Consider the following 18,939-nt stretch of genomic DNA (forward strand, 5'->3'; position numbering starts at 1 on the left):
AAATCATCTATTAAAATTTATAGCTGGAGCATTAGAATTTTGCACACTGAATTTCTTTTTCTTTTGCATTTTAGTGGGTGGTTTTTTTTTTTTTTTTTTTGGTCTTTTTGAGACAGGGTCTCCCTGTAGCCCCAGCTGGCCTTGAACTCACAGAGATCCTCCTGCCTCTGCCTCCCAAATGCTGTGATCAAAGGTGTGTGCCACCAGGCCCGGCTCAAATCTTAGTTTTAAAGCAATGTCTGTTTAACAGGAAATATATGCCACGTGGCATGTCCCTCCTCTCTTACACGATATTTCTGCTTTCTGAGCTAAGAGTGCCCTTATTTTCTGTTCTTTACTTCTACTTGTTATTATACGCTCAAAAAAATATGTTCCTGGGACTGTGAGGAGGCTCAGCTGTGCAAGCATGAGAACTGAGATCAGCTCCTTAGAGCCCACACCAAAAGCTAGGTGCAGCAGCGTGCACCAGTCTACTAACACCGGGGAGGGAAGACGGGAGGATTCTGGGGCCTGCTGGTCAGCTAGTCTAGCCAATCAGTGAGCTCTAGGTTCTGTGAGAGACATTTCCTCAAAACGGAAGGTGGGGAGCGATTGAGGAAGACACCTGACTTCTACCTCTGGTCTCTACGTGCATACATGCGCACACACACACACACACAATATGTTCCTATATCTCGCTTTCGTAGCTTTCCATATTATTAGTTTCAGGTACCAAGTGCTGAACTTTAAAATATTTTTATTTTTATGTGTATGAGTATATTGTGTATATGTATGTAAGTGCACTCGTGTATGCAATGCCCTCGGAGGTCAGAAGAGGGTGTCACATTCCCTGAATTCCCAGCATGTGGGTGCTGGGAATTGGCCCCAAGTCCTCTTACCACTGAGTCATCTTTCCAGCCCCCACAGTGGTAAACTTTGGATGATTTCTACAACCCGCCTCCTGATTTTTGTTCAGTGTGTCATTTTGATATTGATCAGAATTTATTACATTCTATCCTCTAACTATAATTAATTTTTCTTTGCTATGTATGAAGAGTGATTCTAAAAATGGAAGTCCTATGAAAGACTAGCTACAGTGTTATGATTTGCTAAGCTTGATGCACTGCAGTGCGTCGTGTCTGTGAAGAAGCAGTGGGTCCTGTGTCACTCTATTTGTCCCCTTCTAGATTGGACGGGTCCTCTTTACCCCTGTTTTTCATTTCCTTCATGTGGTCTAGAGAATATCCAGTCAGCCATCTTTTCTGTACCATGTATCATCTCGGTAGGAGGGTCCTGTGTTTTGGGGGTAGGGGCAGCGGGTGGGAGTGGGGGAGATATTTCCTCCGGTAATGGTAAAGTTGTTTTTTGTTGTTGTTCATTTGAAATATACAGATAATAAGCATTCTAAGATTTTTGTATGTTCAGAACGTCTTTATTTTGTCCACAGAGTTAACAGTTATGTTTAACATGCACTGGATGAGTCACGTTCCCTTGGAAATCTGAAAGCATTGCTGTGTGATGCTCTCATCTCCAGTGCTCCCGCTAAAATCTGGATTCGCCTACGAAGTAAACTCTTCTGACCTAAATCTTTTATAATTTCTCCTTATCCTTGGAGTTTTGAATCATAATGAGTTATGGCTGAATAAGGGTCTTTTCCCCCTTGTTAATTGTGCCTGGCACTTAATGGGACTGTTGTGGCTGAGGTCATTTATGTCCTTAGCTTGGGAAAATTCACTTCTTTACTCTCTTTCATAGTTCTCTTGTTCACTGTTTTTCTGGTTTCTTTATAATACTCTTTTTTTGAGACAGGGTCTCCATGTAGCCCTGGCTGGCCTGGAACTCACTATGTAGACCAGGCTGGCCTCCATCTCATTCACAGAGATCTACCTGCCGCTGCCTCCCAAGTGCAGGGATTATAGGCATGCCCCACCACACCCAGCTATACTCATTTTAGACTGGATTTTTTTTTTCTGTTTTAAAATACTTTTTAATAAAGTTTTGTGGATTTCCTACATCTTGATTATATTTAGTCCCCTCTTCCCTATCTGCACCCCCCATAGCCTGCCCACAGGGCTTCATGCATTTGTCATATATGCTAAGGCCTATTGAGTAGATATTTTTAGAGCTACTTTCCATGTCTTTTAAGTTTGTTGTAACTTTTCATCTTTTTTTCCTCCCCTATGTATTGGGATGTGCATTTAACTTTATGAGACAGGTCCACCTTCATCTAGTCTAGCCATTTAATTTTTCTTATTTTACCTATTCATGATTATAGACGTTTCTAAAATCTTCTTACATGCTCATAGATATTTTCTCTTTTTTTAAGAATTGCTATGGGTGGGGCTGGAGAGATGACTCAGCGGTTAAGAACACTGAATATTATTGCAGAAGACCTGGGTTCAAATCCCAGCACCCGCATGGCAGCTAACAACTGTTTGTATCTCCAGTTCCAGGGGATCCGACAGCCTCTTCTGTCCTCTGTGGGCATTGCACGACACGGGTGCACTTACCTACATGCAGGCAATACACGCATATACATAAAATAAAAATAGTAAATAAAAATTTTTAAAAAATTAAAAAAAAAAAGAATTTTGCCTTCATGGCTGGAGCTATGACTCAGTGGTTAAGAGCACTGGCTGAACCTTGACAAGGACCTGGGTTTGGTTCCCAGCATCCACATGGCAGTTAATAATCATCTATAGCTCCAATTCCAGGGATCCAACACACTTTTCTAACCTCTGTAGGCATTAGGCATTGCATGACCTGGGTACACTTACATACATGCAGGCAATAAACATAATAGATAGATAGATAGATAGATAGATAGATAGATAGATAGATAGATAGATAGATAGATAGACAGATAGATAGATGAAGTCTTGAAGAGCGGTTGAACTTGTGACAGGAAGACATGAGGTCTGACAGAAGAGCTCTTTGGGTAGAAAGCATGACATGGAAATGTCCCAGAGGTGGGGAAGGTGGAGTATTTCAGTGAACTCTAGGGAATCTAGTTGGTTGGAATGTATTTGAGAAATAGTTGGGGTCACATCATGAGGATTCTAAGTGCCAAAGATAAAGGTTCATACTGAGTGTGGCAGAGAGGGAATTTAAGAAGATTGATCAGATTGACAATGCGATAAAAGCTATATTTTAAGAAAATGAATCTGGGGCCTGGAAAGATGACTCAGCAATTAAGGGCACTCGATGCTCTTGAGGGAACCCAAATTCAGTTCCAGCACCCATGTCAGGTGACTCACAACCACCTGTAACTCTAGCTCCAGGGGATCTAACACTGTCTTCTAGCCTATTCAGCCCCCCCATAAAATGCCACCACATAGACATGTATATGAACATAATTAAGAATAAAATAAATCTTTAACCCAAAGAAAGAAAAAAATAAAAGAAAATGAATCTGGCAAATCTGTATCAAATGAGATGAAATTATAAGCAGCAGAAAGCCATTATCTCCCAGGTTGATTCTGTGCCCAGAGGATTCTGAGTCATAGTTTGGGCTCTCAGGATACAAGTGAGGTCACTGTCCTCCAGGATCCACAACCTGTGAAAAATTAGTTAAGTAATTAAATAATTTTAATAATAGTAAATGATTTTTAAATCATGTAGATGTAATGTACTGATGTTTTAAAACTCTGATATTTTGCCCTGAACAGAAATATTCAGATTGTCAATTTTGAAATTGCCTCAAAGTTCCTATTCGTATGAGCCATTGTTGAGGTAGGATGGAGACACATAAACTGAGGGGCCATGTGGAGGGAAAGGAACCCCTCCTTCCAGAATCTGGTTGCACTTTCTTGTCAGTTTAGAGTTGAGCATCTTGGCGCAGTTAACAACATTTGCTGTGAAGACTGCCTGCATTGAGACCGTATTCTTTTTGTACAGAAGTATTTCAAATAAGAAAGATGGACTAGCACGTAAGCTCTGCTTATGGCCAGAATGTACGTGACCTTCGAGGTTAAACTTTCCCAGCTGCACACCTGTAACTTTCTGAGACTCTCACAAACAAGATTATGAACTTTTACAGTCAAAAGCTTTGTCTTTACTCCTTTGTGATCTAGTATAGTAGTTTCCTTAGATCTCCGTGATCTGTGGTTTGTCTTATCATCCTATATCCTGTCCAATCCACCTCAGGAGCTACCCTATGATCTCTTTTACTTAAAAGAAGAAGAAAAAGAAGTTCCTAGAAATCCTTTGAACCATGTAACTCCAGAAGCCACCAAAATCATATACATGGTTATTGTTAAGGCACTTAAACATAGCTTTCTCTCTTTACATGTCTACACCCATGTCTTGGGTATATACAGTCCTTTTTCTAAGTCTCTCTCTCTCTCTCTCTCTCTCTCTCTCTCTCTCCTCTCCCTCCCTCCCTCTTCCTTCCTCTCCCTCTCTCCCCATCTCTCCCTCTCTCTCCCTACCTCCACCCCTTATCCCTTACTATTTGTGTTTAAATCTGTATTAAAGCTGTTTCTTACTAAGCTCTTTCTTCCTACTGACTTGTCCTGAAATTCTTTCTGCAGCATAGTCAAGAATCCTGGGTAGATTTTTCAGCTGAGTTGAGTCTCAGAAAGGTAGTCTGGCTGCTTCTGTGACTGTCCTACACCTCTGGCTGCTGTTGACACTGCGTGATCTGTTACTGTCTTAAGAGGTTTATATTAATTGCTTAATAAAAGTAGCCTCAGATGTGTACACGGACTCTCACTTGATTTTATATTCCTTGCTATATTTAATCACCTAGAGATTGGTATTGCATGCCTGTAATCTCAGCGCTCAGGAGGCTAAGGCAGGGTGATCAACAACCTGAACTACATAGTTAAGTCTGAAGTCAACCTGAGCTACATAGGAAGATTATTATCTCAAAAATAAGGAAAGTAAAAGGAAAGGAGGGAGAGAGGAAGAAGGGAGGGATCCAAGACTCAGTTTCCTGCTCTGAAGTGTATGCAAAAGGAGGGAGGGAGGGAGAGGGGAAAAGAAGAGAGGAAAGGGAGACAGAGAGGGAAAAGAGAGAGAAGGAAAGAAATGTTTATGTAAATTGTTCATTTTGGTTGAAAAACATTTGTAATTCCTATCTTACTGTTTAATAGAAGGCAGTGTGAACTGGAGGACAAACTTGATCAATGACACCCCCCACATTACTTTTTATTTATTTTTAATTGTAAGTGATTGTTATACTTTAGTTGCAATACTTTTCTGGAGGGACTCTTTGATAATACAGCATATTTTAAAATACAGATCTACCTATTGGTGAAGTTATTCATTGTGAAAGGACATTTCTTCCACAGTTTTATAACATAGGAAGTAGAGCATAGTGGCACTTAGTGTCTTCAAGAAATATTCATTTTATTACCACAGAATATTTACAAAGTATTTTTCAAGCGTCGTTTCCACCAGTTAAGGTGAAAGAGCTTAGCTAGAAGAGGTACAAGGTTGTCTTTGTGCAATTTTCTGTTACTCCTTCAGAATTCCAAAGCATATGCATGTGTAGGATTTGGGGAGATTTGAAGAGACCTAATTACATTTTAAAGGCCTTGATTCTATCTTATGGGTTTCCTGAGATTGATTTTATTGTCCTTGTAATGAATTTATTTGAAAGTAAGAGGATGTTACTCTAAAGTAATTATTCCATCTTTGCTCTGTGGTTCCACATTTAATTGACTGCCTGAGCACCCTTTTGAAGCACAGTAATGGTGGTTCCCACATACTATGTATTACCCTCTTTCATAGCACAAATAATGAAACAACATGTCTGCATGGCCAGAGCTCAGCACTCTGATTTTCCTAATGACACTGTGTGTAGCAGGTTGTAAATATTTGGAGGATTGAGGGTGTCTTGATTTGGTGTTTGTATAAGTTAAATTTTTGTTTTCTTTCTAAATGCCTCCTCCTTGCTCACCTCCCATACCTTATTACTACTCTTGTGTTCTTAAGACTCCACCCTTAAAAAGAAATGGGATCAAAATCATCAAGAACATTTTTTCTCAAATAGCTTCATTGCCAAAGAAATCATAGTATTACTAGAAATCACTCATAATCTGTTCCTTTTCTTTAGATAGAACCAAACTTATGAGACTGTCCTATGTTGATAAGCCTCCAGTTTAGGAGCTGTTATAAGCCACTGCAATATTTAACAGCCCTCCCTATCAGGAAATTCTTTTCTCTAACTTAAATAATGCATGCATTGGCCCAAGCTGTGTTTTTACTTTAGTGACTATGAAGCAGTCTTGCTGTCTTTGTGTAAAACCTCCTCATAGTGTTTGAAAGCTGAACTCTGAACACTGCCCCATTAATGCATCTCAGTTTCTGCAGCTTGTCCATCATAATATTTCCCATGGTTTTTATCATCTTTGATCTCTCCCCAGTGACCATGCTGCAGGTCTTCCTTTGTTTATGGGATTCAGAGTGCATCTTGGATGACTGTCAGAAAGGCTGCCTGGTGCTCAGTGTAGGGTCATATAATAGCAGAGACACTATATTCTCTATACATCTGTCTGTTCAGAGATGACTTTCCTTTTTGGAAAAGTAGCCACCTTTCAGGCACATCCAGCCAGAGCCTATAGATCACATGCAGTAGAAGGTTAGTTATGAATGTGGTCCAACACAAAGTCATCCACTTACTCAGAACATTATGAGATTGTTCTTTGATTTTTTTTCTAACTTGATTGTGCAGTTCTTGAACATGAACTTGGCAGAAGATAATGCCATATTGCATATTATAATGTTGAAAGGTTGGCCATACCTGTCTCTGACTTTAGATATCTTGCTTTCCTAGTTTCTCCATTCCCTTGATGGCCAGCAGAGTTTATCTGATCCCTTCATATCTCTTCACTTCTGCGTTCATACAGTCATATACCTGGTGTGTAGGTCATTCCTAGTTTTCTAATTGCAGCTCCTGGGTTTGACATTTTTTTAAAAATATTTTATTTATTATTTTTATTTTATGTGTCTGAGTGTATTGCCTGCATGTGTGTAAGTGCACCCATGTTGTACAATGTCCATGGAAGTCAGAAGGGGGCAGACCTGGGGTTACAGATGTAAGTGCTGAGAATCAAGCCTGTGTCCTTTGCAAGAGCAGCCAATGTTCTTAACCGCTATGCTGTCTCTCTAGCCCATGAGTTAAAAAAATTATACTGAGATATTCATGTATATGAATTATAGTTCTTAAGTGAACAATCTATTAAATCTTGATACATTTTTACATAAACTTCATCCATGTCCCAGACAAGATGCAGAATCATCTTGAAAATTTTCCCATGCCTCCCACTTCTCATTCCCCCTACACAGCAGCTGCTATGCACATTCCATCACAGTTGATTTGTCTTGCTTATTTCTGAGTGCTATATAGGTTTAATCACATATTTGTTCTGAATGTTTTCACTGACATGTAATTTGTTTTGTTGCTATGTTGATGGTGGTGCTGAGGACTGAGTCCAAGCCCCAAGTATCCTAAGCTAATGTTATCACTGAGTTGCACCCAGAGCCATCAGTTTTATCGCTGAATAGAATTCCATTGCCTATCTCTTGTTGATGGACATATGGATTATTTTCGGTATTTGGTGTTATGAATAGTGCTGCAGTGAGCATTTCCGCACACATCTTTGTGTGAACATAATGTTTTCATTTCTCTTTGATTAACACTGAAGAGTGGAATTGTTAGAGCACAGAGTAGATTACATGTAACTTTTTTGGGTCAGATTCAGACTTTCACCAGGAATACATGAATAGGAGTTCTTTGTGTTTCTGAATTTTAGTCTTTTTGTTTGTTTGTTTGTTTGGTTGGTTGATTGGTTGTTGTTATTGTTTTGACTAGGGTCTCCCTAGTCCTAGCCTGCCTGGAAGTCACTGTATGGACCAGGCTGGCCTGGATCTCACACAGATCTTCCTGCCTGTGCCTTTTAGTCTTTTGTTACATCAAAGAATTGAAAATATTTTCTCAATCTATCACTTACAGTTTTATTTTCTTCATTGTGTCTTTGGATGAGCAGAATTTTGCAATGTAGTCCAGTTATTGGGGTTTTTTGTTGTTTGTTTTTGCTTTTAGAGACAGGATTTTACTATGTAGCCCTGGCTGGTCTGGAACTTGCTGTGTAGACCAGACTATCCTTGAATTCACAGAGACCTGCCTGCCTCTGCCTCCTGAGTGCTAGGATCAGTGGTGTGCGCCACCATACCTGGCTCAGCATCTCAATTTTTATGAATAGCTTTTTGTGTTTTTTTAAAACCTAGTCCATTAGTAAGATATGTTCTATTTTGTTTTCCTCCTGGGAAACTTAGAGTTTCAGTGTCACACTTGATTATAGAAGTCATCTTAAGGTAGCTTTTTATATAGTATGGGGTAGGAATCAAGTCCCATCCCCTCTGCCCCCCGCCCCTCCTAGTTTCCAGTTGTTCTAGCATCTTTTGAAGTCTATCTTTTCTGTGGTTGGATTGCCTTGGCACCTTTGTCAATTGACCACATATGTGTGTTGTTTCGATTTTGAAACCGTTAGCTATCTTTCATATTTACTGTTATGTTTAAGTTATATGGGTACATGTTCTCCAGGTGTTCATGAAAACATGGAACAGCAAAACAATTTACAGAAATCAAGCAGTCAGATTTGATTTGGAGCTTTCCAAGACCTCTGTAATAGTGTACATACTCAGACTCCTCCCTTCAGCTTCTTCCTCCTTTCCTGTATTTTTGTAAGGATGAAACAGAATGCAAACTTCCTGTTCATGGTCATTCCTTTCTGTCTAGCTCTGTTAGCCCAGAGCAGGTGAGATAGTAACCTGAGGTCGGGGTAGCAAAGCGCAGATGGCTTACCAGGAATCCCACTGCTTTCCAAGTAGGTGGAAATGTTTCCTGTCATACCATGAGTCTTCAAGCTCATAACTCAAGTCACTGTAGGGAATTTTTCCCAGTAAATTTTCCTGCTCTCTGCAAAATACTATCACAATTATCAAGCACATATTGAAAACAGAAAATTACATTTGGGACAACGAGTGGCATGAATTTCCTGCATTTTGCTTCAGTGAATTACACTTTCCCTAGCTGTAGTCCCTTAAAGAAACTCATAGGATTTGTTTTTCTTAATGTTCTGCCTGTCAGTTGGGTACTCCCCTTTTAAGGTCATCCAAGATGAAAGACTCCAAATCAGCTGCACTGCTATCTCCTCATAACTGCCAAAGAGTTTGTAAGGAAAATATTTGTTTGCTGTGTTTAGCTACATAATTTGTCTCACATTTTTCAAATGCCATCAATTTGTTTTACAGAAAATACTCAATTACCTATATCCAGAATGTCTTCTGCACATAGAAGTAGACACCCATTAGCAGGGGTTGTCCACATTTCCCCAGATCTTTCTGGAGTACTTTAGTTTGCCCCAGTTTCCCTCAAATCTCAGGAGTGAATTTCTCCTTCGGTATTCCTGTGCCTCTCACATCTCAGCATCTCATGCCCACCATGTGCCATCCACTGAAGATGTATTGAAGATAATTTTAAAAGGATAGTCTAATAATCCACCGCAGGGACTCATAAATGTGTGGTTGTATAAATTGTGCAATGTATTCAAAGCTGGTGATCCAATGTAGAGAACAGTCTTTAATTGGTTTTCCTTTGAATATAGTATTTTCCAACTTGCCTGTCCACACGTGTTAGTGCTCAGCCCACTAGGAATAAATTCATTTTTTCATTTACTTTTCCAACAAGAATTTTTTTCACAGTCTGAGGTAGGTGCTCAGATATCCAGATGCATAATGCGTGGTCCCATAGTGTGGGAAGTTGTGGTCCAGCAGGGGGAACAGGTGATTTAAACACTAACAGTGTAAGTTACTTAGTCTGGATGTGCAGAAGGGTAGCAGCTCTGTCAGACGGGTGGGAAGAGTGGGAGAATCTTCCCAAGGAGTCAGTACCTGAGCTGGGACCTAAAAGTCCTGTCAACCAAAACAAGAATCAAATCTTTGATACTACCATCTTTTACACTCCATTCTAGACAGCAGAAGCAGCCATCCTAGACAGACATGCTGCACAGTCATCAGCTTCTGGTAGATGGTGACCCAAACCCTGCAGGGGACCAGGGCTGGGGCAGAGGCGATACGGGCTGCTCTCAGTAAATTCTGGTGGAGGAAGAACGGCACGTGTGAAGTTGGAGGTGATGACAGCAACTGTTTTACTTGCTGAGGGTAGAAAATATGAGGTGGAACAGTCATCCCTGACGGAGGATCATAAAACTGATGATTTAGGACATTAATTTGATTTAAGAGGTCATTGGGAACCATCTCTAGATTGTAAAGACATTGTTGATGTCCACGAGACCATGTTTCAGGAATTATTCTTGTTACTATGTTTTATTTTGCTGGTTCCCTTTTTACCTCTATATCCTAGGTACTTTTTTTTTCTTTCCTGTTTTCTAAACAGAAGTGTCTGCCAAACTGTTTCCTGTTCTTTATGTCTTTGCTTACAACGCTGCTTTCAAACTAGACGCCTAGGTGCCCCCTCAAGCTGGCCTTGATCAGCACACGTTCTTGAGCCAGGGTAAAATTGAAACCCAATTTGGAATAGAGGAGAAAGTTGACTAGATAAAAAGAAGCGTACTTCAAGAGAAAACTGGAGAACATGACTGTCTGAGGAAATGGGTACTGAGGTAATAGAATAGATCAAATGAAAAAAATTAGGGATAGGGTGTGGCTCAGTTGGTATTGACTTGCCTAGCATGGACAAGCCCCAAGTCAGTCCCCAGACACCACAGTATAAAAAATAAATATGGGGAGGGGGGAAATAAATAAATATGTCCCCTGGTACCTCAAAATAAAAATGAAAAACAGACATGATGAATTTTTTTTTCTTTAGTGCTGTTTATTTATAAAGCACTGATAGATTCTATGTTAGTAGACTGGGAATTTTTGAAGCTCCAGTGGTGAGGCAGTTAGCATGCAGTACTTAGACGATGTGCTGGACAGCTTCAGGTGTCAAATTGACACAGCTGGGAAGAGGGAACCTGTCTGGGGAATTTCCTCTATTGGATTGACATGTGGGTATTCTTATGAGACGTTTTCTTAATTGCTGGTTGATATAGATGGTGCCATCCCTGGGTGGGAGGTCCTGAGTTGTATAAGAAAGCAGGCTGAGGGCTGGAGAGATGGCTCAGCAGTTAAGAGCACTAACTGCTCTTGCAGAGGACCTGGGTTCGATTCCCAGCACCTACATGGCAGCTAACAACCATCTATAACTCCAGTTCCAACAGGATCCGATGTTTTCTTCTGAGCCCCTCATGACATGGGTGCACTTACATGCATGCAGGCAATATAGTCATACACATAAAATAAAAATAACAAATAATTTTTAAAAAAATGAAAAAAAAAAATAAAAGAAAGCAGGCTGAGCACAAGCCAGAGGAGTAAGCAGTAAACAGCATTCCGTCATGGTGTGCTTCGATCCCTGCACCCAAGTACCTGCTGGAGCTCCTGCTCTGGCTTCCTTGATGAAGGACTGTACTATAAGCTGAAATAAACCCTTTCCTCCCCATGGCTTTGTTCAGAGTGGTTATCACAACAACAGGAAACCTAACTGAAGCACACTATTAGAAATTTTTGCATGGCAAATTTGGAGTGGGTGAGACATAGACGTTTAAAGAAATGGTCACCAGATACAAATTCTCTAGCACAGGGCTCTTTACAATTAGATGTCAAAGGAAATAGCACACCAAAGATGGACTGTGGTCACATTATAAGCTTCCCTGTCCATTTCCTTATATTACCTTGGAAAAATATCTTGTATTATTGTGGGTATTGCATTGAAGCTGAAACTTTCAAGTCATAGCCAAATCATATTTGTGTGATGATCTGACCTAGATACCTTGAGAACAAAGTTTACTACCTAATACCTATTGAAGAATCAGTATCAGACTGGTAAGATGGCTCGGTGGGTAAAGGAGATTGCTGAGCAAGCTTGGTAATCTGAGTTCAATCCCCAAGATCCACATGGTGGAAGGAGAGAACCAACTCCACAAAGTTGTCCTCTGACCTTCACCACACACCATGGCACATATACACTCCATGCACATGCACACAGACAAATAAATATAAAAAAACTTTCAAATAATTTTTATTGATTCTTTGAAAATTTCATGCAGTGTGTTTTGATCATTTTCATACCCTTCTCTCTCATCTTCACCTCACTTTACTACCTTCGCCAATTTCATGTCCTCTCAGGATTTAAGTCCTTTTTAAGGCCTATCAAGTCTAATTTATGTCCCCAAATACTTTTTATGAACCCAAAAGTAGTAGGTTCTCCCCACAGCCTGTGACCTGTCTAGCCACAAGTTCCTAGGCTGGATATCAATGCCAGGTATGGGCTCCATCTTGTGAAGCAGACTGTAAATGCAATTAGGAAGCAGTTGGTTACTCACATAACATTTGTGCCACTATTATCTTGTAGGGCTAGTGGTGTATCTTGTAAGGCTAGTGGTTATTGTAACTTGCAGGGCTCACAGCTGGGCAAGGTTGATGCTTAACTTTTCCTTTCTGGAAGCATGCATAGTACATTCCAGCATTATGAAGCTTTGAAGTCAGTACCAGCTTGATTTCCCCTCGTTTGTTCTAGGACTCATGTATGTAGTATCTTTAGCAATAGGGCCTTAACCATCAAGTTCTAGTGGGTTAATAAGAGCAATAGCAATAGCCAATATTATTTTTAAAAAAATATTCTTATCTTAATCCACTAAGCTGCTTGCTGCTGTGTGTGTGTGGGGATTTCTGTTACTAGGGTTTGTTTCTTTGTGTCTCAGGTTTCTCTGGAAAGTTTTGAAAGTTAAGTTGGAATCAGCAGACTTTGTGCCAATTTGGATATAAGTAAATTATGAAGTTGCACATTTTATAGCTGTTCCCACTGTAAGAGTGTTTTCTAGAGTTTCTTTTTAGTATGTCGTTGAATCTCTTTTATTTTATGGAGCAGTAAGAAATGCATGAAGAAGTCTGAATTTAGAGATGCCGCTTTGCATGTATATCTGGGCATTGGCATTTTGAGCTCATAAAATAAATTGGCAGTGAATGTTTTATTTACCTGTTAGACTCTCAGCTAGATATATTGGAGTATACTTGATGGTACAGAAATGGAAGTGGAAAACTTTTAATCACAAATATTTGTGTGCAGATCACATGAGGATGTTCCTGTCCTCTATGACAACTTAAATGTGTAATTTAGAAACAAAATGACTTGAAATGTAAAGCTGGTCCACAGTCCTGTCTTCTTTTCTTTTGTTTTAATGAGCAAAATAATTCAGTGTTTATTGAAATTGCCTCAGATACAGAATTATTCGAATCCTTTGCCTGTCAGTTGCCAAGCTTTTTGGTAAAACTGAATGACAGCCTCACACCCCAGGTTAGACTGCAGAGTTGGCTTCTCTCTGCCTTTCTCCCTCTGTAAGCCTCCCTTTCATGTGTAGCCAAGTGAAAGTCTCCAAGTGAAATGTAAGCCCTGCAGATCCTCGGGGGCTTTGGCCTGATGAGAGGATCCAGAAGACAAGCAGCAGCTTGGAAAGCAGATGAAGGCACGAAGGGCAGAGGGCCGGGGCGATGACATGACTCTCAGACCTTTCTAAGGAGATGAATGGGAAGGCCTGGCCTCCCTGGGCTCCAGACATATTTTACCCACAATATAGTCCTAGGGTTTTTCAAACCAATTGTTTTGCCTTTTTCCTTCAGATGCTGCAGAAGGAAAATGTGTTCTTTTATTGCTCTTCCAAGTCGTTTAACCATTTATCCTTAATCATCTGCAGTCTGTGTGGGAATAAGTTTTCTAAAGATCACTGAACTTTGCTTGATTTGAAATCAGAGGAGAATTCATTTTATTTAATGTGGAAACCTTCTTTTGAGAAACTTGACATAAACTGACTTTTAGTATTTTAGACTTTAATTGAAAAAGAACACCATAGAAAAACACTGCCAGATGCACAAATGTCTGCTTCTGGGTTCAGCTGCCATAAGCTTTATGACTCTTTCTTTGTGGTTATTGATCACTGAAATAACCGTGGCAGTCAACATTTAGCAAGTCAGTGTGAATTAATGAAGTTTTGGTTGCATCGCAGGGATATAACCCTGGGCTAGCCATAATACATATTGCTACCATCATAATATGTTTTCCCTTTGTCGTTTGTTCTATTAAGATACTTGATGATTTTAGGAGCACTTAATAGATTCACTTTGTGGAAAAGTTAATAAGTCCATTAGGCCACTGGTGTGTGAAAGCGATCTGTAAAGAAATAAATTCCCTCTGTTCCCACATCAGCCATTACAAAAGAACTGTACTGTGGGTCATTTGGAATTTTACAGGTCTCTTCAAGGAGCCGTTCAGAATGGCTTCTAAGAGTGCTGTGTTTGAATCTTGGTTTGTAGATTTGTCTGCCATGAATCTGGGGCAGGGCTGGCCAAATAGAGCTAATTGAGGTGGGGGAAAAATGGAGCGAGCAGGCCATAATGGTGAATAGAGTTATTTGTCACTGAGTTTGTAATAGGATTTCCAATTAATTCATGCAGGCTTCCAATGCCTTACATTAGCCCTGTCAAGATGAACTACAGCCACATCTAAAATGCCATCCCCTATTAAGCGGCACATGTCAGTGAATTTGTAATTTCTTCCGTGCAACCAGAAGATGAATGGATTCAACTCAGAAAACAAATGTGTGCTTCAGAAATGCACATTTCAAAATTCTTGAACACTTCCTGGAAGGAACATTCTCTGCATTGTTATTCAGTGAATATATATTAAAAATGTAATTGCTATGTGAATCCACCCGAAAGGAAACGTGTCTAGCTGCATAGAAACAAATACACTGTCGAGCACCTCATTTCACTAGCAGCCAGGCTTTTCACACAGAGCGATGATGATGATGATGATGGCAGTGGTGGTGGTGGTGAGGTGGTGGTGGTGGTGGTTCATGCATGTAACATTTAGTTCTGGCTTTTCAGTGCATGCTCTCATCAAATTCTCTGACAACTCGGATGAAGGAATCAAGACTCAGAGAAACCAACCTGCCCATGAGCACACAGCCAGTAAGGGACTGAACCAGGCGGGATTCCCGCTGTGGAGTGGCTTCTGTCCTATATTTTCCTATCACAGTCTCATTAGCTACAAGAGTTAATTTGCTTCTCTTGACACTCTGTCAGTCATTTCTGTCCCCCCTCCTCAGCAACACTGATTGCTGTTTATCTACTTTTATTTCCTCAAACCTGCCTGGGGAAATATTGCTAAGCTGTGATAAACAGACTTCATGAAATACATAAAATAGTAAAGAATGCAGTGAATTTTATATAAGGATAGACAAAATTAGAATTTTGCCCTCCACAAAATTGGGTGCTGAATGGAACATGACCAGGGTTCACAGCACTGTGAGGGAGGAGTCAGAGTTCCTGGATAGCAGGTGCTTTGGGGAAGAACTAGTGGGCACAGAGGAATTATTTACAAGATCATATCAAGGCCTAATAACAGTTTTGCCATTAGAAGCTAGGTCTTAAGGCAGGGTTCGAAAGGGCACAAGAAGGCATCAGCCATTCTAGAAGTTTCAACTCCTGTCTTCCAAGGATACTAGTTCTTAGAGCCACTTTAATTGATACACATGGACCAAGTCAAGGCAAGATTGACTTCTAATGGCATCTTGGGAGAAAGAATTACTGTTCGCCTTAATCCAAATAGAAATATTTAGCAAATATTTGGCTTATGAGTAGACCAGAATCTAAATCTGATTATAAAACAAGCTAATTGTTGAAAACTATATTATGAAGTACAGTTCCCATCAAGGGTGTGACTTTGATCGATCTCTCTCTCTCTCTCTCTCTCTCTCTCTCTCTCTCTCTTTCTCTCTCTCTCGTATGGAAAAGTGGTATGAGCAATGTGCTTATTGCTTAACTTTATTGGAAAGATTATACTTAAAAAAAAATCAGTGATTGTAAGCCTGTGCTTTGCATGTAGCTGACTGCCCATCTGACCATTTCATGTCCATTTTCCCACATGTTGCCAGACTCATCTGCCTGGCCCATGATGTGATCATGACCATCTGTGCATCACATCCTTCTAAGACTTGTCACTGCTTGAAGGACACAGAAATCCCAGGTTGTTAACAGTGTCATTCATGAGCACCGTAAATTGGCCACCACTGTCCTCTCCTGAACTTTATGTGGCTTAATTCCTCCACAGAAGCATTACATTCCTCACAAACTCTAGTCCCTCTGCACAGTGTGCTACTTGTCACGCCTTTGTCCCTGCTGGTGCTCCTTGTGGGTCCTGCTCCTTGTGCCTAGAATAGTCTCATGTTCCTTTTCATCCCTCCTCCCAACTTTGCTTCAGTAACTCCTAGATATCCAAGAAAACTTGGGGGAATATTACAGTCATTTCTGTCCCATCTACTAAACCTTAAGTTCTCTGTTTCCATAAACAGTGGAGGACTGTCGTTGAATTTACCCCACTGGATTATTATTACTTCTCTTGTCTTATCCATCGAGGAGAAGAATTAAAATCTTCAGCACGAGCACATTGCCTGGTAAAAAGTGAAAGCTTGATGAGTGTGTCCTGGATGAATGAATTCATGAATGAGGACGTGAGGACAGAGCCTGTAATCTAATTCTCTCTATATAGTCATGTACCTGAGCCAGCAGTGTTCCAGAGGGGCCAGAGATCTTAAGATCTTACCAGTGTTCACAAATGGAAATGTGCCACTTATGCCATTGGGAAGTACCAGACTGAGTTCATTGCATAATTAAATGGCCTTTGGGGTACACACAGTTTTAAACCTGCCATTTAAAACCATATTGCAGTGTGGTAACAACTAAAACCTCATCTCTTCTCTTTTTGCCCTACAGTGGTCCTTAACCAGGGAAGAGCAAGTTGAATATCTTAAGTCGCAAAAGACCATAACTGAACACGTACATTATGAGGCCTGAAAGGCAGTGTTCTAGCTTCTTTCTTGCTGCTGTGATAAAACACTTTGATCAAAGGCAATGTGGAGGAGGAAAGGATTTATTTAATTTGCACTTTGGGTCACAGTGCATCACTGAGGGAAGTCAGGGTAGGAAACCAAGTAGGAGCTTGAAGCCTGAAGGAAAGCTGACGTCTGGCTTGCTCACAAGCTCACGCTTAGCCTGCTTTCATATACAGCTGAGAATTTCCTGTCCATGGAATGTCCCGACTGTGGCCTGGGCCCCTTAGATCAATGAACAGTCAAGACAATCCCATACAAACATACCCGCAGACTAACCTCATACAGACAGTTACAAAATTAAGACTTTTCTCAGGTGATTCTAGGCCGTTTCAGTTGACAGTTCATGCTAACTAAGACAGTAGGGGACTGGGACTGTCTTACTGCCGCATTCCATACTTGGGCATAAAAAAGAGTTTTAATAAATACTGAGTTCATAAAAGATTAAGACCTGGTGCCCACATTAAAAGTCACACCAGGAAAAGATTTGCCCCAAATTTAATCTCTGTTTAAGAATGGTTATGAACTTGATAAATTTTTCTTTGGTTTAAATTTTTCTTCTCAGTCTTTATCCTTTATCATGATAAATACATTATTATTATAGAAACTAAGTTTGTTTTTATGAATTTTTGAATTTCATACCAGGAAACCAGAGTCAGGCAGTAATCCCAGGGAAACAAGTCCAAAGCTCCACTAAATTAAATTTAGGCATAGATGGCTCCATTATGGATAAGTAGGGATACCACACACTTTGTGTTTGCTTTTTATTAGAAGTGCACGTGAATGGTTTTCTACATAAGATTTTCGTCAAAGGGCCAAGTGTGGATTTGATCCTGTTTTAAAGACATTGAGAATACAATTATATTTTCAGAGATATTACTAGGCTGTTATTTCATTGAAATTCCTCTCTTTCTTTAAGGGTATACCTCAGTTACCATGTGCCAAAGCATTATATAACTACGAAGGAAAAGAGCCTGGAGACCTTAAGTTCAGCAAAGGGGACATCATTATTTTGCGAAGACAAGTAGATGAAAATTGGTACCACGGGGAAGTCAACGGGGTCCATGGCTTTTTCCCTACCAACTTTGTGCAGATCATCAAACCATTACCTCAGCCCCCTCCTCAGTGCAAAGCACTTTATGACTTTGAAGTGAAAGACAAGGAAGCAGACAAAGACTGCCTTCCATTTGCAAAGGTAAGGGGACCGGGAGACTGTTTTCAGCTTTGCCACTTCGTCCTCTGTACCTGAAACATGCCTGGCGTTTTCGTCTTGCAAAAAGATAAAACAGTTCGTGTGAACGCTTACCACTCTGCTTCTAAAAAATACCTGGAAGCAGTCTTCCTGAAGTCACTAGGAAAGTCATTTGATGCGTAGACTTCTGTGGAGGATAATGTAGGTTGATGTTCCTTGTAGTATCATTTTCAAAGAGCCTGTGTTTATAGCTAAGCCACTTTAAAGGGTGTGTGTACAATCCAGGGATGTTAAAGTACAATTATGAAGAACAAATGAAACATCATTATGTCCCTATTTTATATGTAAATTTCTTTGCTTAAAAGCACACAGGAATGTATTTACCGAATTGATAAGATGGTCTGGAATTTTAAGCAGAACACTGTGTTTTTGTAGAAAGAAGCAGTGGAATGTGCATTTGAATGAGCAGCTGGCATGTTGATATGTTATCAGAGAGTGGAGAAACATCTGACAGCAGTCTAAACTGGATTCAAGATGCTGGCCGGTGGCCTTTGAAGTTGCAATTTATGGATCTAAAAATAAGCATCCAGCCTCTCTCATAGAAGTTCACAGTCTTATAATTGTCTAAAAGGACATCAGGGGGCGAGTGGGATAGCTCAGTGAGTAAAGGCACTTGCTGCCAAGCCTGATGACCTCAGTTCATTCCCTAGGACCCACATGGTGGGAAGTGAGAACTGACTCTGACTTCCACATGCATGCTGTGCCATGCCCCGTCCCCCCCATACACACACACACACACACACACACACACAC

The 18,939-nt window shown here is 40.3% G+C and overlaps 1 protein-coding gene across 4 annotated transcripts in view; it reads left to right on the forward strand.

Moving 5' to 3' along the window:
* Sh3rf1 (SH3 domain containing ring finger 1) overlaps positions 1-18,939 on the forward strand; it is a 177,269-nt gene that overhangs the window by 98,446 nt on the left and 59,884 nt on the right. For all 4 annotated transcript variants that reach the window (XM_029559547.1, XM_029559549.1, XM_008824940.3 and 1 more), the window contains one exon: positions 17,854-18,129. In XM_029559547.1, the coding sequence (XP_029415407.1) occupies positions 17,854-18,129 (276 nt within the window). The remainder of the gene's footprint in view (positions 1-17,853; positions 18,130-18,939) is intronic.

The sequence above is a fragment of the Nannospalax galili genome, unplaced genomic scaffold (assembly GCF_000622305.1).
Source record: "Nannospalax galili isolate Female #2095 unplaced genomic scaffold, S.galili_v1.0 scaffold109, whole genome shotgun sequence".
NCBI classification, from domain to species: domain Eukaryota; kingdom Metazoa; phylum Chordata; class Mammalia; order Rodentia; family Spalacidae; genus Nannospalax; species Nannospalax galili.